Consider the following 25,330-nt stretch of genomic DNA (forward strand, 5'->3'; position numbering starts at 1 on the left):
GTATAATGAAATAATAATAATATGTATATAGTTATAGAGAATATACGCCAACAATATTGGGTGTATGGCAGGCGCGCGTGACTTAACAGCGGCGTCGTTTCAGTTCATTTGGCGTTAGGACGTGTTTGCGCGCGCTCGACGAATATACAGCGGTCGGAGTATACCGTTAAAACTGTCAACGAGTGCATGACAAAAATTAAAAATATTAAAAAAATATGTGTTTCAAACGGAAGCAGAGGATTGACGGCGGTGGGATAGGTGAGAAAAAGAAATGAACGAAAAAATATTCAAAAAATAACGACCACGTAATAATACTAAAAATAATATATTGTGTACCTAACGTACCTAGACGTATAGGTATGTGTTTAAAATAATGTACAGTCGGAACGCGTCCTGTTTTCGATTCGCTCGCGAATTATAATGTATACAGACCAGTGGCGCCGAACTACAAAAAATGCAATATGGCGAACATCAAATTTTAATAGTACCTACCCACCTACTAATTGGTATACACGGGGGGGACTGAAACCCTACCATCATATTGATATTGTATTCCTTATTTATATCAATACATAATATACATTACATCTATTTTCATATTGCGAATTATCAATTATTTAAGATATAGGGGTTTACATGATGTGTTTTTATGTAATTATGTTAAATATAATATAGTTTTAGACTTAAATACTTTCATAATATTTACATATGGGCTATGTGCATCTACCCAGCACCCAGCCACCCACCCACCCACCCACCACATAATTCACTATGGCAGTCGCCATACTTGGGTATAGGGATCGGCGCCACTGATACAGACTATGACAACGACCGCGAGCTGGTGTCCGCGACCATGAAAATCAGTTAAATCGACAACACGACACAACGATAATGAAGTATAAAATAATATGTTTAAGACATCCCACCTATACTCACACAAATATATATATAATGGTGAAAAGCGTACACATACACTTAGATTGTATAAGTATAGGTCGCGGGTCGCCTGAAATCGTCACGGGACGGTCATTGTTTTTTTCGCTGTAATTACCTCCAAATGCGCATAATGTTTGTCTTAAATCGGAAAATTCACGTTTGGCCACAGCAAAATTTTACACGCTTCGGTCCCGATTTCTGGGGTCGTCGAGACTTGTGCGGACGTACCGTAACAGTGTTTTAATTAAAACAAAATAATATACATACCAATGAAGTATCGTCCGGCGCGCGACGACGACTCGACGACTGCGAATCGCTGAAAATCGGTGGTTTTTACTCATCCGCGAAGTAATATACTATTCAATGATGATACGAATAATTGCATATTCTATACACGCGTTTGTTTATTTATTTTTTATCGTCATCGGTACTGATTGGAAATAATTTCTGTATACAACCAACTTTTGATACTTCTGCACAAACGCGTAACAAGGGTAAATCACGTATTATGCGCTACTTTTTTGTTTTAGTAGGTACAATAATATCTATAAGCGGTGGTGGCTAGACAAAAAAGTGTCGAGTGAAAATGTTAAGACGCAACCGATGTCCACAGAAATAACGTAATACTTCATCCATTATTAAGTATACGCGTCGACAGTTATACACAGAATGGTTCTAATTTTAAATATCAAAATTTTAGATAAAATGTGGTAAAATGTTAGATTTTGAGCAAAGTTATGTATGTATTAATTTTACATTGATGTGTGTTTCTCCCAGAATTGTTTTTCACGTGTAATTATTTAACATTGAATTAAAATTAACACGTATTTACAGTGGCATACTCAATGACTAATTTTTCATTTTTAAGTTTTCAAACATGAGTTCAGAACCCAATTATATCCCCGTTGTGTCGGACCATCCATCCGTCAGTTCATACGATAGTTACCGGTAATATTTTAACAATTAATTATGATTTATGAATTATGAATGCTTGCAAGAAGTATCGCGTTCAAATTATAGACATTTGCTCGTACGTGCCTCCTTCCACCCACCCCACCAAACACTACCAATGAAAATTGTTTAGTGTCACTCTCGTTATACGCTACTACCGAACTGAACAATACGCAACACGCAGTGTGCTACGAACGATCGTTTTTCCATTTCCGTTTTCAGGAGTTTTTTTTTCGTCAACCGGAAGTTCGTTTTTATTGCGCCGCGTAGGATCGCCGTGCGGCTAATGACCGTACTCGCGACGACGGCAATCCATTATCGTGTTCGAAACCAGTTGCTAGTTGTGTGTTGCATCGGTCGTCCGTTGCGCGACGAATATATTCTATAATATTATTTTATTATTTTATTTTGAGTGTGCGAGTGGTTGCGACATATTAACAGCTCGCAAAATATTATTTCAATAATAAGTTTAGGTATTTAATATTTTATTGAGTCGCAAGTTGAACCAATTATGTCTGACCATATTAATATTACAATAATAAGTAAGAGCTTGTGCATTTTTAAATGTTGTACTTCGTAAATTTTTAATACGACAAAACGAGCTTGTTATCGTTTCCGAGAGCGGTATAATTCTTTATTTCTTTGAAGAAATAAATTAAATGTTTAATATCCCCCGCACGACGATACGTAGAATTACTGCCGGACACGAAAATATGCATGTAAATATAATATTATTTTACTTATTTTGAAGAATATTATGTCCTTTGTGTGTGTATTAGACTGCTGCAGTGACCTTATCTCACATTAATGAATAATTCTGACTGTTATAACACTATATTGCAACAATGTTTAGAAAACAAAAATAATATTTTACGTTCTGATATCATAATGATAAATGATAAAGTAAAAATAAAAATAATGATAACTTGTGTACATGCACTTGTATAGTTGTATGTGCCGAGTTTGAGATGTTACCATTAAAATATGGTATCCACAGACTGTCCGGTAATGATAACAATCTGTATATAACGAGATTATCTGGTAGAAATATCTAATAAGAAGTATTTTGGTATTGGTAAAAGCTGTTGGAGGTATTTTGTTTGACTCGACGATTGAAGACTCCATCTCGCCTATCTCGACAAACTTGTATTATTTTATTTTTATACCACAGAACATAGTCCATAACAAAAATAATATATATTATTAAATCATACAGTAAATCCATCGGTTTAGAGACGATAGAAAAAAAATTGAAAACAATAAAAAACAATCAATAAACATAATACTATAATATTATGATGTTCGTCCAATTGTATCGATTGACCCATTTTCACACAACGATGGTTTTTTAAGTAAATGTGATATTACTATAGTATTTGTTATAATAATAGTATGATTATTTAGCTGAGTTCTTAAATCATTTTCGTATGTGTTGTGTTTGCATAGCAATATACCTAGATGCATTCTTTACAATACACAATATTGTTCTACATAATATAGTAATATACACGCTTGTTCATTAGTCACCCAATAAAATGTTATACATTTTGGTAATTGGTGTGCTTGAAAAATAATCGATTTAATTCGGCAATTGCGTTACGTTATTTTTTCAACACACCCGTTGCGCATATACCTCTACCGTAGACCATGATTGCAAATTACAGCAGTCTAAATTATATTATGAGTTAGTTTCGCCAATAACGTGTTTTATTGTAAATGGTTCACGTCATATTTTATTTATAATTTTTTAAGTGTTTTTTTTTTTTTATTCATAAAAAATCCATATAAATTAATTATTAGAAATTGTTATTAATTCGTTTCATCACTACGCATAGTAATATACAACATGAGGTGTACCTAGTATTATAAAAATATGAAGTAATGTATAATAACTCATTTCTGTCAAAAAAAAAAAAATCCTCATAAAAACTATTTTAGAGTCCAAAAGTCTTGTAAAATAAATCAATTATTTGCAGTCTTGCTGAACAGTATTTTAGTATTAACATAGTTGTTTGTATGGAAGTGTCTTAAGTTACAAAATTGATTAATAGTTTAATTTGAATGACATTTTTTTTAGTTTTAATTTAACAGTTTAAGTTGGTCACTTACCCAAATTAATGCTTAGATATTAAAATAATTTGTTTATAGGGATTATTTAATTATTATATTTACATAAAAAGATTTTATACAGGTGTAAGTGGTGTCACCTGCAAATGTGAATAATTTTATGAGGTTGGTTTGGAGTGTGTCCTTAAAATACCAAATATTTCAGTACTATGAGCCTAGAATGTGTTTCGTAAAAAAAATGTTTATGGTTTAATCGAACATAATTGGTGATCTACATTTTTAAAACAATAAAAAATAATGCACTTGTATACCTACAGTAATTTTTTCTCTAATATAAGCCGACGCGTTCTTTTAATGACAAATTAATGAGTACCTGGGCTACCTATATAGCACCTATTAACCAGCTACAAGAAATCGAAAATAATAATACACAGTGATAAACCGCGGAGATTAAAAACCACGAGAAAATGAAAATCGCGGTTCCCGAGAAACACTGTCCGTACTGAAATAGTAATACGATTCAAAACCTATAAAAAAAATTAAAACTAAAATTCAAAAACTACATAAATAACTTATTATTTATTAGGTACATACTGTTGTTATTAATAAATAATTATGTGTTATTAAAAGGTATATTAGTGTGTATATATTATTTTAATTCAGAAACGTGAAAATCAAATTCGTTGACAAAAACTCGAGACAAAATAATAATCATAATTTGTTTGGTAGTTAAGCCTGGTTTACTCGATTGTACGATTTTAATAAGTAGTGCTTAAAGTCTCCGGCTAGAATCTCTCACTGTAAATCGGTAATTTATAACGATGAGTCGATCGCGCACATGAAGTTCGACTTGAGGTTCTCTCAAGTCGTAATAAACATATACTACACCGCCGTCGGAGAAGAGGGTAGAGGTGTGGTGTGCTATCGTAGTGTCGTCGTGACAACAATAACAACAACAACGACGACAATGGAGGTAAAATAAAAAAACAATCACGTCCCAGACCTACTACACCGCTGTACAGCCGAAGCGCACGTACGTCGCATACAGCAACTGCACACGCCGCCGCCACAGCAGCAAAAATAATAAAATTTAATATAATATACGCTCTGCCGCCGCGACAGCAGCGCCGCTCAACGACGGTAGATGGTACCCACGCGCGAGCCAGGTACCTGTTCTCCCGACGGCGTACACGACCGTCACGACCGTTCAGTTCAGTTTTTACACTCGAGTCGGTTGTTCGTCAGTCGCTTGTCGTGCAATCGCGTCGCCCGGAGGATAATATCTCGATTTATCACGCGACAACGCATAAATACCACGCACGTACGCGAGTTTTTCTATCGATTTTTTGCGTCTTGGCTGTGCGTTCGGAAACCGTGACAGTTTTTTTTTTTTTTATAAAATACCTTTATTTTATCGATACTTAAAATTATTTCGTCATCGTCACTGTTGGCAACCGGGCTTTTTTTCCGATGATCATGTTATCATCTTCTTTTTCTGCCGTTTGAACGGACACGCCGCGAGTGCACACAAGTCAGACCTGCCGTGATCCGACCCTACTGTGACCAGTGGTTAAGTGTGATCTCGCGCCCGAAAAATGACTGTTTACGCGTTTTTAGCGGTGGTGCTTACGTGCACTGCCGCGGTCTCGTTCGCTGGCGGTTCGGCCGTCTTCCAGTCCGGCGCTTACGACAACGTAGTGGTCGCCATCAAGGATTCTGTTCCAGTGGCAAATTGCAAAACGATCGTCAACAACGTCGAGGTAAGTGTCAAATCACTTCGAATTTATAGTCCTAGATCCCGTGTCGGAATATTGTACTTAAAATTTTTTTATTTTTTTTTTGTTTTTCCTCGAAAGACCGACGAAAAATGATTTTCTTGATAGGTAGGTATTAGTCTATTTTTTTTATCCTCGTAGTAATCTGAATATTTATCGTGTTCGCTCCCTACACAATATAAATCGGCGTAGTTAAATCGTTATAACTATATTATAGTCACATAATAATTTTACCGCCCGCCCGTAACTTGGGCGGCGTACGTGCAATTATAATTTTTTTTTCTTTTTATGACAGCGGTGATTCCATCGAGCAATTTATCGAATCACTATACCGTGGTCTCTGATAATTTCTTATAATATATGTGCGTTTTTATCTTCTTTTGTAATGTTGGCGGCTATGCACTATATAATAAATAATATGTCAATTGTCAATGCATAGGAAAAGAACATCGAACAAGAAAATATCAATCGGACGTTTAATAATAATAATAATAATAAAAAACAAGTAGGTAGGTACTTATTTTAAAATTTCAAACCACCAAACTCGTCTAAATGAATAGGTCGACGACAACCACGACTACGACACACTATATATAAATAAGTACTATACATTATTATTATGTTCACCGGTTGACCGACCGACCTCCTCCGCCGGTGGCGGTGGTCCGGTCTTCCGTTTTGGTCTGATTTCGACGTTAAACACGGCCGTGCCGACTCTCTTGGAAAATTATAATAATTTATATGCGTTGTTTGCGCGACAATCGAACCGCGTATATTTGCAAGCATCGCTACCGCGACTGACGGTCGTTTTCATTTGTAAACGTGCATTTTAAATGGTAATAAACTAATAATAATACGTGGAGGTTTATTTTTATCATACATTCGAGATCGGATACCGTCATAACGCCGGCAATACGTTTTCACGGTCTCCTCGGCTAGTGCGTCACAAGGAATAATTCGCAAAAATCGAGAATTTTCTTTCGCTTTCACTATTCTTTGGTGGCGACACAAACGCCGCCATGTCGGTTGCGCACCGCATCGATTGTTCACAAAACCTCTTATCAGTCAAACCGCGGGCCGGCGTGTAAATATTTCCGCACACAATCACTGTATTAAAATCATATTTTTCCCATCTGTAGGATTATTATTTTAGTTCGGTCGACCTAGTCACACAGGTATCTACAACGTGTATACACGGACAAAAAACGGTGTTATAAAAAAAATACACGCATTATTTATAATATTATTATTGTCATTAAATTACGGGCGCCTGTTGAAATATAGCGCACGATATCGGTTTTTTCTTTTCCATTATTATTACTATAATTTTGTTTGTATGCCGTGTCGTCTTGTCAAAACCCGTGTATATCATACGGGTCGTTGGTTAAAACTGGTTTGAATAGGTAGGTATACCATTATGCTATAAATATTACGTACCAAAATCTGTGGAAATTAAGACCGCGGGACCGCTTCTCCGTTGGAGTGTTAGAGCCAGTCGAAGTATGGAATATATAATATTCATCTTCGTCGTGTGCGACGTGATAGTTGACCAAAATATAAAAATACCTTGTTTATTCTTCATACACTTTATATATTACTCCGTGCACATATCTGCGCATGATCAGCTATAATTAATAATTGTCATTCTGGTTGATAATAAGTTGCTACAATTCAATGTAGAGTGTCGAATTCTGAGACGGCACGTGCGGCGTAAAAATAAAAGATCATCGATTACGGGTTATTTGCACGGAGTAAAAATATAAAAATAAAATGTTTGTAGGTATATCGATTAAATGTAAAAACTAACGACCATAATAAATATTAACTAATCTGGACCGCTAAAACCCGTAAATGTATTGTGTAGATGTCATCGAAAACAAGGATTTAAACGCTTTTTACGAATCGACATGGCCGCGAGGACTAATCGGATACATGTAATTATCAATAACGCTGTTCGTAAAAAAAAAGTGAAACAAAAAATTATAGACTCTTATGATGTACGCAGCGCAATGTTTAAGATTATTTATTGAACTTGAATCCGAGATGATTAAATAACGCGCCTATAAAATAATGACGAATATAATTGGTTCAAACGGATACTATATTATAGAATATAATTTAACGTTCGCTGTTCGCTGGTGGTGTGTAATCAGTAATCACTATAAACATCATCGACGAAAACCTGTTAACCGGTTTCCGATGATGATAGCAATGAGGTTACAGCGACCGGTGGAAAATAACGGATTTACTAAAGTCTCGCCACTGTGTATAAAGCTGAGATAAATACGCGTTTATGTTATATTATATCTTTAATTATATCCGCACATAGAGCAGGTAATAAGAGGATAGGTCCACAGATATTTTCGACATTGACGAACGCATGATTTGCTCGCAGTGTGATAATATAACTCATTATATTATGGTATACGCATAGCTTTTTATTAATAACTCTTTGTATCAGGTTGTGAAATTTAATCTTATAATTCGCGTGTCATATTCGAATGAACGACAAATCCCTATCAAAATGTGTAGTAGAATTAATTCATTAAAACATACATCCAATAATATATTATGATTTAGAAAACGGTGCAATATTCTATCAGTAATTTCCTAAATAATTCCTCATTTGTCGAATTTTGAATTATTCAAATCGCATTATCACTGTGTTAAGTAATCTGATGACGGTATGCTCTAAAAACTATGATTTTCCGAGTGTTTGTATACGAATAGCGATAGTAAAAATTCTAAACGCGTACCTAAATTGAGAAATTGGATAAAAAACAATAGTATTTAATATCTTTAGGGTTTTAAAATTTCATGAAATATATTTTCTTGAAATATTTCATTTCAATGAAAAGAAAAAATAAAAATATTGTATGAAACATAGAAAATATGTAACATATTTATATATAATGTAGAAGATATTTTACAAACCTATGATATTATAACAAATTTCAACAGATTTTTAACATACTGGAGACCGACTAAATATAAGTTATTCATTATCAATATTTTCTGTGTATAATCAATATATTATTTCTAATCATTTATAACCGGACACGTTTAAAAGAAGAAAACATTTTTTTCAATATTTTAAGAAGAGTGAAATTTTCAATTTTGAAATATATTGAATTCAGAACCCTAAAAATATTGGTTAACGGAGTATTCGAATTTCTGTAAAAAAATCGTGATAATTTCTGAAATTGATAATCATACGTTGTCATAAATTAAACGTACGGGGAGATGATGACGGCGGCGGTTCTCGCGTTGTCACCGAAGCGAACACCGGTAGCAACAGCCAGCAGGCCGACCTGGGTCCCGCCCCGCACCGCGCTAATTGTTGTTGCCGTGCGATCAGTCGGACACCTCGCGCCGCGCCACACGTCCAATGCGACGAAAAACACAACCACGAAAAAAACCGGTCCAGCGCGTCGATGATCTTCGCCGCCGCCCGTGGAATTCGTTCGTTACGCCACCAAACGATTTTTTCGATCTTAAGGCCGCCCAAACTGACGCAGGTCATCATCATTATTATTATTATTATTATTACTTAACTTGGATTTCGTTCACGATACATTTAATGTTGATGTGTTCTCAATCATCGGAGATGGATAAAATTCATTCCAAACAAAAATTCAAAATAGTTGATTGACGGAAGTTAACAGTATGTTCTTACTGCAGCAATCTCTCGTCTGTGTCTCTCCTTATGTATCATCGATCGTCATCTGGGCGCGGAGTCACACCGCGAAGGCCGTCACCTCGTTTCCACATGATTTGACGTTGAGCGGACGTCGGCGCGAATGCTCGTTGACGATAACGACACGACCTTACTTGTTCTCTACTCGCGTAGATCCTTTGCCAGGACTTCTGCTGCGAGTTCCTACTTACACAAAATATTCTTTTTCGGTCGTCTTCGACCAACCGTTACAAGTGAGCATGTGACCTTGGACCAGTACACAATCCATAATATGTATATAAATAAGCTTCATGTGCTCTTTCCTACAAAAAAATAAAACGTAAAAAGTTTAGTCTGTTGACTAATTTAATATACTGATATAATTACGAAGTCCGCAGTGATGGGATTCCTTAATCAGTCCACCTCAACTCTTCTCACACTCTTGAGCCCACCAATCCATCATTATACACTCGAATCGCGGTCGCACACATAACGATTAACCATGGAGAAGAGGCATCAACGACGACGCCGTCTGGACCTACTTATTTATTATTAATCAAACGGCTTCCTTCCGTTCATCCTTTAAACGCTCGCGCGCGACTGACAGATTTCTTTCAAACACCGTTCAAGTACGAAACGCGCACGAACAATGACGATATAACGATAACAGCGTAATGCTATTTATATATAATATATATATATATGATACTCGCGTATATCTTCACTATAGGATGTTTTATATGAATTATATTTTGAATACAGCGCGCTCAGCCTTTTTCGTATATTATATACTAAAAGTGATAAATGACCGCATCACGACGCCGCGGTTTAATAACTAGAGAGGTGCACCGTACACACTCGACACGCAGACGACCTTAAACCACCGCGATCGCAGAGCGTACAATATAACATGCAGTTAATTATCTCCAAGTGTATATAATATTGTATGCAGGTTGCGCGCACCGAGAGTACAGAGAACATATCGTTTAGTATTTTTCTCTGACGTCGTTTACCAATCCGGTATTTATTATATATTATGTATAATATAATATTATTATGTGATAGTTTGTTTGCTGTACGTACCACAACAATAAAAACGTGTTCAATATAATCTATATCTAATACCAAATGCATGTGTGCAGTCGCGTGCACACATCAGGTTCGCGGAAAATTGTCGGTGGTCGCGGCGCCACATTAATGTATACGTATTGTCTTATATAGTATCGTATGGGTACGACGCGCTGCATTCTTCGTCTGTTCGACGCCGCCATCGTCTCGTGTGACGCACTCAGAATAACTTAAACGAGCAAAAGGATGCTGACGAACACGATTGAAATCGTATACGAATTATCATTGCTTGTCATTATGACAGAAGATCATCCTTGGTCCCTATCCTACTCAGGAGCAAGGTCGTTGCAAATTTTGTAGATCCTCCGAGACGCCGCGACCGCCGCCGAACAGCTAGCCTAACCTGCTATATGTGCTACAGCTACATGTGATTTATTATAATAATACACTGTACCTACCTTAAGTTTAACTTGTACATTATAAGTGTATTCGCACATAACAGTGAAAGTACACATATACGATATACACATGCATTATGATGTATAAACATTGTATGAACACACTTTTTAAGTGAGCGAACCAAAAAAGAACAAAACCAACATGACGTCAAGTGCGTTTTAAATACGTCATCACTGCTATTATTTTTCATTTTATATACGCCTAATTATTATTATACACAGATATAGACTGCAACATATTGTAGGTAAACTACTGCTGTTGCAAGTGTTTCGAAAAATCACTGGACCACAGAAAAAAAAAACAATAACTTGACTTTTTACTGAACACAACAATGCAGTATAAAAAAATATATATTTTGAGAACGTCCGGTAGTAGAAAAATTTAAATATTATTAAAAACGATTAAAATGTATATTATATATATTTTAGTATATCATCGTAGCGTGTATCGACCAAAGAAATTATCATAATTACGTACCGTGTGGTGGAAATGTACTAATTTGTAATTTAGTTGCGTACGACGACCGCATAGGTTAGAGGAAAGGAATAGTATGTTACAATAGTACATATAATAATTTAATACACCAAGTACGTTTAACGGCGTTTACAGCCAAAGACAAAAAAAAAAAAAAATCAAAATCAAAAACAACGCTTTTTCTGGACGTTGTGCAGGTAATTCTATAATACACGCACGTGTGTACATTTATATACTTTTTGTCTTGTGTGTATGTGTGTACACTGTATAAGTGTATATATACATAATATGTAAACGGATAACGTTACATGGCAGAGGAAATGCACTGCAAACATGTATTCTAAGGCTGTATCGTATTGGTCGATCGGCAAGTACATAAACATGTCTACTTATGAGTATCCTTGTTCAGTGTTAACGTAACCTAATATATATTTTAGAAGCAGCCGAGTGTCGGCGCAATACACAGTATACCTTCATATATGCATAATATATTATAAACATTTACACTCGGGTTGAATCATTTAACGCACTCATTGTGCCGCTACGTCATCCGGCTCTTCTCTTACGTTGTGGCACTCTTTCGCTTGAATAGCGCGTACACATACTCCCACAAGTGCGGGCGTAATAGCATAACATGTTTACGGTAACCGTCCGTCTACCCGATATTTCATTAAATGCATTCACGGCCGATTACACTGAAGCAGACGTCGAACTGTGCGATGTGCGTGTATACCGCGTACGGTTTAGGCTTCGTCTTCGGCTTCTCCTGTGTTCAACTGCACAGGACTTTCACTTCACAAGACGCGCGTTAATAAAGCCATCATACCCCGAATATTGTATCGCCCCAAAACCATTCTGCGGAAGTCATCCGGCGACAGTGGCCATCAGGCGACATATGGCAACATGGCGTGAAAATCGGGCGCGTGCACTTCCCTCAAGAAACCCCAAAAACCACAAATTGCGGCTGTATCGATTTTCTAGGTAATTTATCTAATGCATTTCGAAATTTGTATCATATAATTAGTAGTAACACGTCGATTATCGTCTTGACGGTAGCACCATATGTTTTTCTCAGAAAAAGGATTACGTCCGACGGAGAATAACCCTCATTTCCGCTACCGTCGTGTACGACCGAAACGAATCTTACGCCGTTTCTTGTGCATCCCATTGTGTTATCCGCCGGCCGCCATGTACGATTAATAACAATTATTATTGCGGCGGCGGTCCGTAATCACTGTGCGCGGCGGCATTGGTTTTTATAACAAAATCGACCGACCGTGATGTATATACGATTGACGTTTTTTCTCTATCTTATTATTGCCGACGTCGCGTTATTAAATTATGTAAGACTTCGCGGTTTTTTTTTTGTGAATACCGTACGCCCGGACAATATACGCATTATAATTTATAATATGTATATTCCTATAGAAGGTCTAGGCGTGTGAATATTTAACGGTTTCTATCCGTGAAGAAGCGTAAAAAGGGTGTTAGGAGAGGGAGACACGTGTGCTGTAATCGCTGCTCCTAAGCATTATTACAAACGGTGCCGACGAAATGTATATAATGTGAGTAAGTATGTGCATGGAAAACGAAATGGCGAACTCGGTCTGTAACTACATATAAGAAAAATACCTTCTTCTGGTCGTGCACAGAGTTACTCTTATTTTTATTCGAGAGAGAGAGAGAGAGAGAGAGAGAGAGAGAGAGAAAAAGTGGACTGAGTGAGGCAGACAGATGACCGTCGTCGACTTTATATATACATATATTGTTATTACATGTTATACTGGGAGTCTTGGTCGATGACGGTCGCCGTCGTCGTCGTGGCGTCGGCGTCGTGCGTCCGCGTTTCAATCGTGACTAACGTCGCCACATAATATTTTATCCTACGGGGCTAATCGACGGCCGATTGTTGTGTATGTTCGATCGTTTTCTCCTCTCTTTCTCGCTCTGATCGGATTTTTTCACCTCTCCACTTCATCATCCACATTGCACGCAAAGCATACAGAGTTTACAATAATATTATAAGTGTGCAAAACCCATAAATCCCCGTGTGAAATATATATATATATTATTTCTGTGTGTGTGCGTATAATATGTATCGTGGGTGGAATTCGTTTTAAATATTACTATTATTATTATTACTATTATTGTTATATCCTTCGTCTCTTGGGTTGAAATATAACGTATCGTTGTCGTGTTCGTATACATTATTTATTATAATAAATTGTAGGTACATAGTGTGAGGATGGTATGCATGGTGTACGATCGAGTTTATTTTAACAGACTGAATATTTTTCAATATATTATAATTTATAATATTATACGTGTATACCTAAGTGTAACGCGAACCGGTTGGGCCGTAAAATCTCGCGCGAGCGCCCTCGGTAAACGTGCTAATCGCGAAAAAAACGTTTGAACGCACGCCACAATAATAATAATAATAATAATACACAAAGAGCTCTTATACTCATATATTATATTATCGTGGTATATTCTTATGCGTCCGACCAATTTTTTTTAAATTCTCTGCGGAAATCGTGAAAACACACTGCAGTTTCTTTGTCGTAGACGTGTGCAACGTGCAAGTCGTGTAAACTTCGATGTGATGTTTACTGCAGCTATGTGAATATGCTCTTACATTATACGTTCAGTAAATAGATGATCAGTAAATTAGTATAAATCTCGATTATTATAATAATATATTTGCAACTCCGCAGTAGCGCGTTATTTATAAATTGTAAGTCCTGCATACTTATTTCTTGTTGTCCGTGTAAAAATCCACGAAACAAGCGGCCAGGTCGTGAATCTCCAGTGTTTTTTAATTAAATCTCGTAATAGCAATATCTTTAAACTTGATCATTACCGTAAAACTTGGTATTCGTTACCTAATTATTTGATGTACCGTTCAGATCTACTCATTAAGAAATCGCTTTAATCTTGTAAACCATCTACGAAACTAACCATATCTAATAACAGTTTTAAGGCCTTGAATTAAAATTATAAAACATATATCATATACTTCAGCAATCGGCATACTAAGCAAAATATGTAATACAAATATTTACCGATCATATGGCAGACCACCGTAAACATCGTCAACCAATTATTGTATAGAAAAATATAACGTGGTGAAATGTATTGTTGAAATATTAAAAATGTATAGGTACCTATTGCGGTAATGACAAAAACGATCACATCCAATTATTATATTTATTACTAAAATGATTAATTTTATAATTGTTTATTTTATTTAAAATAATTTATCTATTGATAATTATCTATGTTTGTATTATTTTTTCTCCTAAAATTTGGTTATCGTCTCCAGTCTGTAACGCTCAGTTGGTTGTTAACCGGTATAAAGTTGATCGTAACGATAGAACTATAGAAGTGACCTTAAACTGTTACTATATATCAACTATTTCCAAAGGTGCATGGTATCTATGTAAAAAAAATAAAAATACGTGTCTTCAATTAAATTTCTAAAATATAAACGATAGATTTGAAAATCAACTTGGAGATATTAAAAATGTTATATTTAATTTTTATCGATGAACAAACTAACTTAACTTTCAATAATAATAATCTATTGGCATACACATTAAATGTTATAAAATTCAAATAACGTCCAATTTGTATATTTTGGACGTTAGAAAAATTATATAGATTGTTGTTGTTAACGATGAAGGTGATACACTTGGTAGTAACCTTATTTGGGCGAGCATAAAATAATAATGTTAGGTGTTGAAAAACTAATTTTACATATTCCTTGTTACAATTGCTATGGTTTCGAGGTGTTCCAATCTTCGTTTAGTATAATAAATAACACTGTGTAACCTCAAAATATTAATAGAAGTACATTTAATTAAAATGTTTTATTATAATCTAGTATTCTGATGTTAATATAAATTATAATAGTTATTTTCCATACACATTGTTTAAATAAATAAAATTATGGTATTATCGTATTCAGCTAGTAATGCATTTAATAAAATTTAAATTAAAATTATCGCCATCAGTCGATATTTAACATGGGTAATATAGATAAGTTTTCAGCAATCTATTTGGAAACATTCAACTCAATATTTAGTTTCGGAATCCCGTTTGTAATTCTGAGGAATTCGTTTATCGATCGTGTTATTTTGGAAAGTTAAAAATCGATCGGAAAATATAGAGATATAATATTATAATTTATAAATTATAATGTATAATGTGTGTACAGTGATAGTAGAAAAAATACACACACACGCGTGTACGTAATAATAATGTGCTTACATGTGTGAAGTGTGAATATCGATGATCTTCATCGATTGCGGTGCAGACGTGCACTGCGCTAGCAAGTCGAAAAACCGCAAGACCCGATCGACCGATTGAGACGCGGTGGTAAATCCCATTTTTAACGTTTATCGTGTGTTATGGGCTTGTGGCTAGTACACGTCTCTTCGTACTCTTGAACACTCAATATTATATATATATACATAAGTATGAAGACGACGCGTCCATGAGTTTATATATATGTATAATTTTTTTTGTTTCCACGGCCCAACAGGTAAGAGGCGTGTCAGCCGTTAATGGATCGGGTTTTCGAGAAAGACGGAGAGAACGCTACGGGGATATATAGATATATATATATATACAATAGTAATAATAACCGGTACTTATGGCATAGAGAGTGCATTATGAGATATTTCTTCGGACGACATTATATATACGGGCGACCGTAATAAGCATTTCCATTATCCTACGTGATAGATCCCCTCCTCCTCAAATCACACACACACTTACACACCCCGTGGTTGACGGTGCGCACTTTAGAAGGATTCAATTTTTTTTTTCGTTACCATTATTTTTTTTTTTAATGCATTCGACGTCGCGGTTAAAAAGACGCGTAACACGAAAATCCCGTCTGTCAGGGTGAGAGGAATTTGTGCCGCAGTTTTCTCCAAAATACTCACAAATGTAAAACAATGGAAATTGAAAGCACAATATTTTAGTCGATTTTTTTCGTGACGGTGTGTAACAGTCAATTAATAATATTACATACAGTCAAATGTGTTTCAAAACATCATTAAATCTGTTATATTATACAATATAGTAGGTACTCCTCGAGGTTATCGCTAATTAGTGATCCAATGCGTGTGTACCTGCACTTCGGCACAATCGGACGCGGGCGTCCGCACGAAGATTTGATGGCTGAACACTACATGGACTGACAGATAGTGAGTGTTATTAGGTTTTTTTTCTTCTTCATCGGTAATTTGCCAACGTCGTCCCGCGGCCCTCTCAACTTAACGCGTATTTGACGCCGCAGATCGACGTGTTTGACTCATCATCCGACGGCGCGCACGCCCGCTTTGTGCTCCGAACAACTCGGCCGCCGTCAGAAGGCTAATTACCGGACGACAACAGACCATCGACCGGTTGATGTATTATGTGTTTCGCGTAGCTGTAGCACACATAAATACCACATCACTATGACATGGCTAATATTATCATATTATATACATGATAAGTAGGTAGCTGGTATAAACCAGATATGGTATACTCATTACGTTACGTTAATCATAACCGTATTTGACGACTAAAAGTCCTATTTACAACCGTCAAATCGATTTTCTAACCCCTGTGTTCGTTCGACGGGATATAATGATTCTAAATACCAGGGTGGTGGTGCGTCTCGTCTATGGGCAGCAACAGTAAAGTAGTAAGACGTCAAATCATTAACTACATCGTATAGTTGTACTTCTATTATAATAATAACATACAGTGTAAAATGGTATTGTGTTGTGTACGTTTTCTCTATTGATAAATTGTTACAAGATACGTAGGTACTATACAGGAGGAACATACGAAAAAAAAACTCGTCCGCGTAGCAGCGGCCCGCATAATAATAATATGTAACCCGTGTCCGATCGATGCGGTCGCTTACAGATTTTCCTGGCAGCAGATTGAATGAGAATAGTCATAATAATAACGAGAGTGAAAAAACCGTCTTAGTCATTTTGTGGATACGGTGCCTGTTTTTTTTTTATGTAAATCGGATCGGCGGCGACAGAGGTGTCAACCCGCATCGAATCGTAGCGCGTGTTTGCCTGTCGCAGTGCGTTTGGCACCGAACGCGCGGGGACGTGTCTTATGATTAAAAAATGTATGTATCATTATTATATTGTTATTGTGTAGCCGTAGTGTGCCGTTGTCCAGAATTAATTCAAAATTTTTTTTACGCGAATAAAAAATAAAACCAATCTCTCGCATCAACTATACAGGACGTTACTCGGCGAATATGCGCTCGATAGCGTACGCCAAAATCCGAACGGACGTCGCGTACAATATTCATTAAAATAATAATCTATGAGTATAGATAACTATACAAATCGTCGGTAATGGAGTAACGATGCGACACAGTACAGGTGGTGTCCGTCGTCGTATATGCGCGACATCTCTGCAGTCAGTGGCATTTCTTCGAGGCGACCTATGCTCGCTGGAAGAAGGAAAAAACTGGTCTTAGAATAGAAAAATGAGAATACACATACAATTGGAACACTGGTATTATTACCGCAGTTGGGTTTTCAATACGACGACATTGGTATTATAAACGCGGTGCGTGTGTGTTGTGTAATCGGCGCACCGGGCATGCAGTAATGGACCGAGAGAATTCCTCGGCCGACCTCGTGAGAAAAAGTTTGAAGACTATTCGGTCGACGCCGGGTATAAGAGCTTCTAACTCGTATTTTCATCGTTTCGGAATGGTGTAGGAAAAAACAATAATAATAATAATAATAATAATAAATAATACGTCGTCGTCGAATGTAGCTTGTGATAAATGATGATAACAATAAAATAACATAATCTAATAGACTACTCCGCGACTTATTCGGCTGCGGGTATTGTTGCCGGCGAGACCAAAGTGGTGTCGAAATCGCGTCGTTTTGATTTACCGATTTCGATACGTGTCACGCGCTCGCTCGCCAATTGCCAATTTTTTTTTTATTATTAAGTAGTCGTCGATTGCATGTGGTTCGAGCATATTATATTATAAGTACTGCATATTATATTTTTATATGTCCAAAAAAAATAATAGCCGTATAGTATATTTATTTATGTATATAAATATATATAATATATATTATGCCGCCGTCACTTTCTCCGCCGCCCGACGATTATATTTTTTATCGCTCGCATTTCGTAAAAATCGCGCGTATATTGATCATTTTTTTCTCGATAGATTTCTCCACAATAATATGATATTATAATGTATATTTATACACTGTACATATATTTAGCGAACCGGGTGACGTACGCGAAAAACAGTGGTCTGATCGCAGTGATTTCAATAGTCGTTCAGATCGTAACCGATTCGTGTTTTTTTTTCCTGATGCGCGCTCTACATTCACACCCATTGTTGTCGTCATTGTCGTCGTATGCAAATAACTCGTGTGGTGATTTTCGATGAAAATTCTTTAGCCATGCACATTCAAAAAACCAGTCTGGTCAGAACTGGTTACCGCCGCCATTCTTTGAAATCGACCGGCTTTAAGTTTTAGGCTTATGGCAATAATTAGATGAAATCCTGGTCAAAATTTTTACCGTTTAAAATGGGATTAATTTCATAAACCAAACGGGTGTGTCTGAGTATTGCTTCCGTTTTTCTGTCGAGAAAATCTTTGAATTATAATCTCGTTACGCACTTGTATCAATCACGAGGATGCTGTGTGTTAAGTAATATTATAAATATTATAAACATTAAGACACGCAATTGTTAGTTATAAGAGGTACAGCGACTGTTAATTAATTGGTCGGCCAATGTTAGGGCACTAAATCTTCAAATAAGATTTCACTACTCGATCATACGCGTGCGTATCTCTGGGTTTTAATAAAATTGATTCGTGATAAAAACTAGGAAGACGTTGAAAAAAAAGCTTTTACTAGCCACCATCGCCGATTAACAACAAGATACGTTCATAATTAGAAGAAGACATACCTATACATTTACCTAATACTAATCCTATATTTTTATACCTATCTGCACCATTACACCGTCAACTGCAGCGACCTATCACTTTCCCGCCGCGCGCGATTGCGTTTGTAGAAACTCTTCGTCATAATAATCGACCGATCGTCGTCGTAACAATAGGAAATGACTTCGGTTGGAACGTGAGCAACGATAGCAATAACATAATCGATACCGTGTAATAATATAACCACCGCAATCGACTCGATATTCGTACCTACCTACGCCAAGTCTTCTATAGGTAATATGATACGTACCTACAATATCCATATTATAATACTGCACACGTTGTAGACATTTGCATACATTACGTATGTATGTTACGTTCGTTTACGTCGGTAAACGCGTGTTTTATTTTCTCTCTTAGTTTTTGGACATTCCAACTAAGACTAATGGGCTTAGGGGATTTCTCGTTTTTTTTTTTTATATATATTATACAGCGAGTGTGGGTAACGGACGCGTCGTCGTCATTATTATTTTATTTTTGGTTTTGGTGCCGAACCACTGACGGACGGACGAATTAGCTGCCGGGTGATTTATAACGTGTTCGAAATCACGACCGGTTCGACTGGCAATCAATTCTCGCCTAGGGCGCGCATGCTCACAGCTGCAGACGCGCTTGTGATAAATACGTTCCTCGCCGCTATACTTCTCCTTGCTTACCATGACGTATAATATATATATAATATAGCCGACGAATTTTTACCGTTCGTCATTATCATAATAATTTTATACACATTTAATCAACGTCGTCGTTTTCACGTCGTAGCGCGTTCCTACGCCGATAGGGTAGTTTTAGGGGGTTATAGCTGATGACGAAGCCCTAGCTATGTGGCAGCGACGGCAACGCACACATAAGGTTTGACGCGACACCGGTGAAAAATAATACGCGATATTTCTGTCCCCCGGTGAGAGCGCTCAACTATACATTATTTGTGTATATATATGCAATATACCAACGGTTATTATAAAATGAATTTCTTTCTCGTGTCACAGGCGGCGTTCACCAGTGGATCAAAATCTTTACATGAAGCACTCAGTGGCAAAGCCTACTTCCGATCGGTAACCGTGATGCTGCCGCAAAACTGGCCGGATCACTGTGTCGGTCATCTACGTGGTATTGTTAGCAGCCAGGGAGAGACACCAGACGTGCACGTCGGACTTCCGCACCCGGTTCATGGAGATGCCCTGTGGACTCAACAGTCGCAAGGCTGCGGCCGTCCTGGCGATGGTATATACTCTAGTTACCGGCTGTTCCAAGAGCCCCGAGAATTGGGCAAAGAGCTGACCAAGCAATGGGCAAAATACCGATATGGTGTATTCGACGAGGTTGGATACGCCGGTGATGCGATTTATCCGTCGTGTTACACATCCGAAACGTCTTCGGCTGAGGTCAATGGATGTTCTGATAAACCCATTTCCCAGACTAGGTGCGTATGCGGCGACTGTTGTCTTAAATGATTTTGTTTTAAAAAGCGTGATTTTATTTTTATTTTTTTATTTTCTTAGAGCGTGTGATTCCATCAACACGACAACATTGGTCCACCCGGAAGCAAAAACTTCACTCATGTTTTCCACGGCACCTCAAGTCACCAAGTTCTGCGACGCTTCCAGCCATGACCGTTATGCGCCCACCAAACAAAATGCACTCTGCGGAAGACGGAGCATCATGGAAATCATAAACACTCATCCGGACTTTACCAAAGGGTAAGTGATTGCCAAGCATGTACATTGCAGTATTTTAATACGCATATAAATATATTTTTATTTTTTTATTTTTTGGAGAATGTTTTTGAATTTTTATCATTGTGTGTTTAGTGTCAATTTGTCGGGAAATCAAAATTTGACGCCGACGTTCATCTTCAAGAAAGAAATGCTCACCAGATATGTAGTGGTCATCGAAGACACAAAAGATATGATGGAAAGGGTATGTACCTCAAAACATTTTACGTATAAATCCTAGAATTATTAGGATAATTATATAATATTATTATTTTAATATTGGATTAATAATTATAATTGTTACTATGCAGGAATCTTGGAGTTTTTTGCGATTGGCTATTCGTAAATGGGCTGTTCATGATCTTCCAGCCAATACGGAAGTTGGACTAGTATCGGCCAATGATTCTTCAGCCAATCGTCTGCATGGTCTGAGTAGATTACATACATCGGACGCTAGAGATCAAGTTGCATCAAACATCCCATACTCTACAGGAGACTCGAGGTTACCAGCGTGTTTAGCCTGTGCGTTAAAAGAAGCTATACAGGTGATCAATCGTTCCAATGAGACTTCCAGGACAAATCTCTAAAAACAAAATTTACTAATTTTTGTATTGTATTTTCTCTTTACAGATGTTGGAAACCCGCACTAGCAATAGTGGTCCCGCCAGTTCAGTTATTGTGGTGATCGCCGCTGGAACATCTGCGTACACGCCGGATTTGGTTAAACAAGTGTCCGAAGCCAGAGACAAAAATATTCGTTTAGCTACCATCACATACCCGATGATCAATCGTCTTAAGTCCCTAGACTGGATGGCTGACAAGACCGGTGGTATTTCATTCACGGTTACCGAAAACCGGTACAACATGGCCACGTCATATTTGTCTACTTACTTCAAGTTAACAAACGTTATGCGCAATATAATGGAAACGTATTATCAAGGCAACAAGGGCGATTTGCCTGTAGAAATTCATAGACGTGAATTAACCGACGATGGTCGAACTGTGGTAACGGGAAGCTTCGTTTTAGAGGACCACATGGGTGAACCGGCTAAGTTCACTGTTTATACGCACAACACGGAAAACCCACTAATCAGAGCTATCACCCTGACTAGTCCATCGCAACGGGTTTACTCGACTCGATCAGATTCACTGTTATCGCTTAAAATGCTCAGCGTACCTGCGGCTATAAACGAGGTAAATATTATTATCATAATATTTGTTGTTGTTGTTGTTATTATTATGTAGTTTATTTTTTTTTTTAAAGTTATGTTTCAATGTTAACCGAATGAGTATTTGTCGTTTTACAGACCGGAACGTGGACATACCACATCGAACGATTCCAGGGAAGTCCGCAACCGCATTACGTGCAAGTGATGGCCAAACCGTTATCGAAAAATTCTCCTGTGGTCAGAGCTAGAGCTTGGACAAGTGGAACGACTAACCCGTTGACGATTTACACTGAAGTCAAGCGCGGTGACTATCCAGTACTTGGTGCTAAGGTTGAAGTGTCGGTTATTCGACCTGGTTTAAATGGTTCAAACGCACATCGTGAAAAGTTTGATCTCTTGGACACCGGAAGTGGAGGTCAGTACGATTTGTAAAATTTGTGTTTTTAAAATAATAATAACACATTATCAAATAAAATCACAATTCTTATAATTTTGAAACATTTTTATGACATTTTACTGATTTTTCTATAGATCCGGATATCATGAAAGGCGATGGAATTTATTCGAGATATTTCAACCCGATGATTGGTGGACTCGGAGTTTATACTTTTGAGATAACTGTTTCGGATAGCAGCAGCAATGCATATACTTGGCAACACAACACCCATCGGAACATCGAACGAAATCCCGTAAATTCCGGTTAGTATTAAACTATAATAATTAAGTTTAATCAATTTATATGCCTTTACTTAACGTCATATTATTGCTTGTGCAGAATCTAACTGTTGTGGATCGTTTATGACATCTCCATCAGTGGAACAACTGAATCCCTTTCAACGGATCATCGCTCCGCTGTCTGTTACATATACTGCCGAAGATCTATCGTCATCGTCGACAAACGTTGGCCGAGTGGGTGACCTTAAAGCTGAGATTGTCAAGTCCGAATTGAAAGCCCGACTTACATGGACTTCGCCAGATATGGGTGGGAACTCTGTGGCTCGGTATGAAATAAGGTATTCGCAGTCACTTCGATCGTTACTCAATGAATTCGACTCGGCACCAGTTTGGATCCATAGTACCCCGCTACCGTTGGCTCCGGGTTCAGAGACTGCATTCTCAGTAGACATGAACAAGACTCCCGAGCTCCTAGATCAGACGCTATTCGTAGCCATCAAAGCGTACAGCCGCATTGAGTCAGATTCGATACCCGGACCTGTATCCAACTGGGTCAAAGTGTTGGTGCCATCACCACCGCCTCCGCCGTCATTGATAACTACTCACTCATCAGTATCGTCAGCTGACCCATCTTGGACATCCGCAAATCAGAACGTCATATCTGGGATCAGCCGGGACTTTGAGATGAATTACGACGTTTTGGTACCGGCTGCGGGTGGCCTGATGCTACTGGCTTTACTTTTGCTCATGTACTGTGTGTTTTGCGCTGTGAAACGCAACCGGAAACCTGAGAAGCAATCACCTAAGCCGGAAAAATCGCTTAACGTATCAGTTATACCCAACGGCAACGGCGGTGCGCTGAATATATCGTCTCCCATGAACGCAGTAAAGACTGAACTGGAATCGCATTTTGAACCTTGTCTGATCGATACGGGTGACCCGAAAAAACGTTATAGTGTAGCACAATACGGACCAACTGCGACCAACGACCATCACTATAATCTCCAACAGCAACAGCAGCATCAACAATCACATCAACAACCAAATCAACAACCACATCCTTACCATCACCAAAGTAATGGTCACCTGAGTGTTATTACCGGAGCAACGTTAACTCGTGTACCGAAACCGTTAAGTCCGTACCAATCGTGGACCGCTTCGCAGCTATTGCATGAACACGAACGCAGAACTAGTCCGTACGGTCAGATTGGTGACTTTGAAAATCAGTATGCGCCACCTGTTCCTCCTCTGCCAGCTTACCAACAACAACAGCTCCAGCAACAACAGCAGCAGCAGCAGCAGCAAACCAACGCGGAAAATATATACGGAACGGCTCCAGGCCATTTTCAGCAGCAACAGAACGGACTCCCGCCACCAGGCCAGTACAACAACTATCACCGGAACAATATGATCCTATTCAACCAGAGCCTGCAGGGATCGTTGAGTTCGGTCAGTAGCGGTGACAAGAAAAAGCGAAACATAACCATGGTATAAATACAGAAGAGAGTGAAGAAGAAGACAACGACGACGACGGAGCGTTGAAGTTAATAAGACTGACTACTTATTTTGTGTGACTTAAGTCTTCTCCGACGCTAAACGTATGTGCATGTACTGTTTGTTCTGTTTACTGGATGTTTTTATTTTTGCGGTTTCTAGTCAAATTCACTAATGTCGTAGACTAAAAACCACCATACGTACAACCAAGTTATATTTTGTTTTTTTGTTATGATCTCACTTGTTTCTTGTAAAATACTTTTGTAATTAAATTAAAATAATTTCCCCTCTTGTATAATGATGGTAATTTATAATAATAGTTATCATTATTTTACTACTACTACTACGTTCGTTAAGAACATTAGTATAAGCCTTATTATTATGAAACTGCCTCAAATCCCTAAATCGATAGGTAAACTGACAATTATTATTATTATATTAATAAGTTGTGTGTTATGCACCGTTTTGTGCCTTTTTTTTGTATATTATATTATATTATTATTTATGTGAAACATATGTAAACACGACCAAAAAATATTATATTATGTCTAGCTATTAACTAGCTATCAGTTTTACTTTAGACAAAAGTAATATTTTTTTTTTATGTCTAAAATATTTATAAAATCATATATTTTTGTATCTAAATTTAAGTTTGTTGTAGACTACTTAGAGAGTAAGCCATTGTGTACATTCATATTGATGATTTTGTAAAAATTATTATACATACCATATTATATTAAAACAATAATATTTGTGTATATTTTATTTTCATTTTGACATAAAATATAACAAAAATAAGTGCAATTTATTTTGTTAAGAGGTGACAAACTGACGGTAATATGATAATGAATTACTA

The 25,330-nt window shown here is 37.2% G+C and overlaps 1 protein-coding gene across 1 annotated transcript; it reads left to right on the plus strand.

Annotated features, from left to right (window-relative positions):
* The first annotated feature begins 5,166 nt into the window (after positions 1–5,166).
* On the plus strand, positions 5,167–25,164 carry LOC112601614 (calcium-activated chloride channel regulator 1-like). Its single transcript, XM_025349323.1, has 9 exons — positions 5,167–5,714; positions 20,411–20,844; positions 20,924–21,121; positions 21,233–21,341; positions 21,448–21,681; positions 21,767–22,330; positions 22,444–22,720; positions 22,837–23,004; positions 23,081–25,164. The coding sequence occupies exons 1-9, from the start codon at positions 5,550–5,552 to the stop codon at positions 24,472–24,474; spliced, it is 3,543 nt and encodes a 1,180-aa protein (XP_025205108.1). The 5' UTR covers positions 5,167–5,549; the 3' UTR covers positions 24,475–25,164.
* The last annotated feature ends 166 nt before the right edge of the window (positions 25,165–25,330 follow it).

The sequence above is a fragment of the Melanaphis sacchari genome, unplaced genomic scaffold (assembly GCF_002803265.2).
Source record: "Melanaphis sacchari strain LSU unplaced genomic scaffold, SCAv2.0 Contig0_pilon_pilon, whole genome shotgun sequence".
In the NCBI taxonomy this organism is placed as follows: domain Eukaryota; kingdom Metazoa; phylum Arthropoda; class Insecta; order Hemiptera; family Aphididae; genus Melanaphis; species Melanaphis sacchari.

Coding starts and splice junctions, on each gene's coding strand:
- LOC112601614 (XM_025349323.1), top strand. CDS start 5,550: ATGACTGTTTACGCGTTTTTAGCGGTGGTGCTTACGTGCACTGCCGCG. Junction 5,715..20,410: donor CGATCGTCAACAACGTCGAG/GTAAGTGTCAAA, acceptor CTCGTGTCACAG/GCGGCGTTCACCAGTGGATC. Junction 22,331..22,443: donor TACCTGCGGCTATAAACGAG/GTAAATATTATT, acceptor GTCGTTTTACAG/ACCGGAACGTGGACATACCA.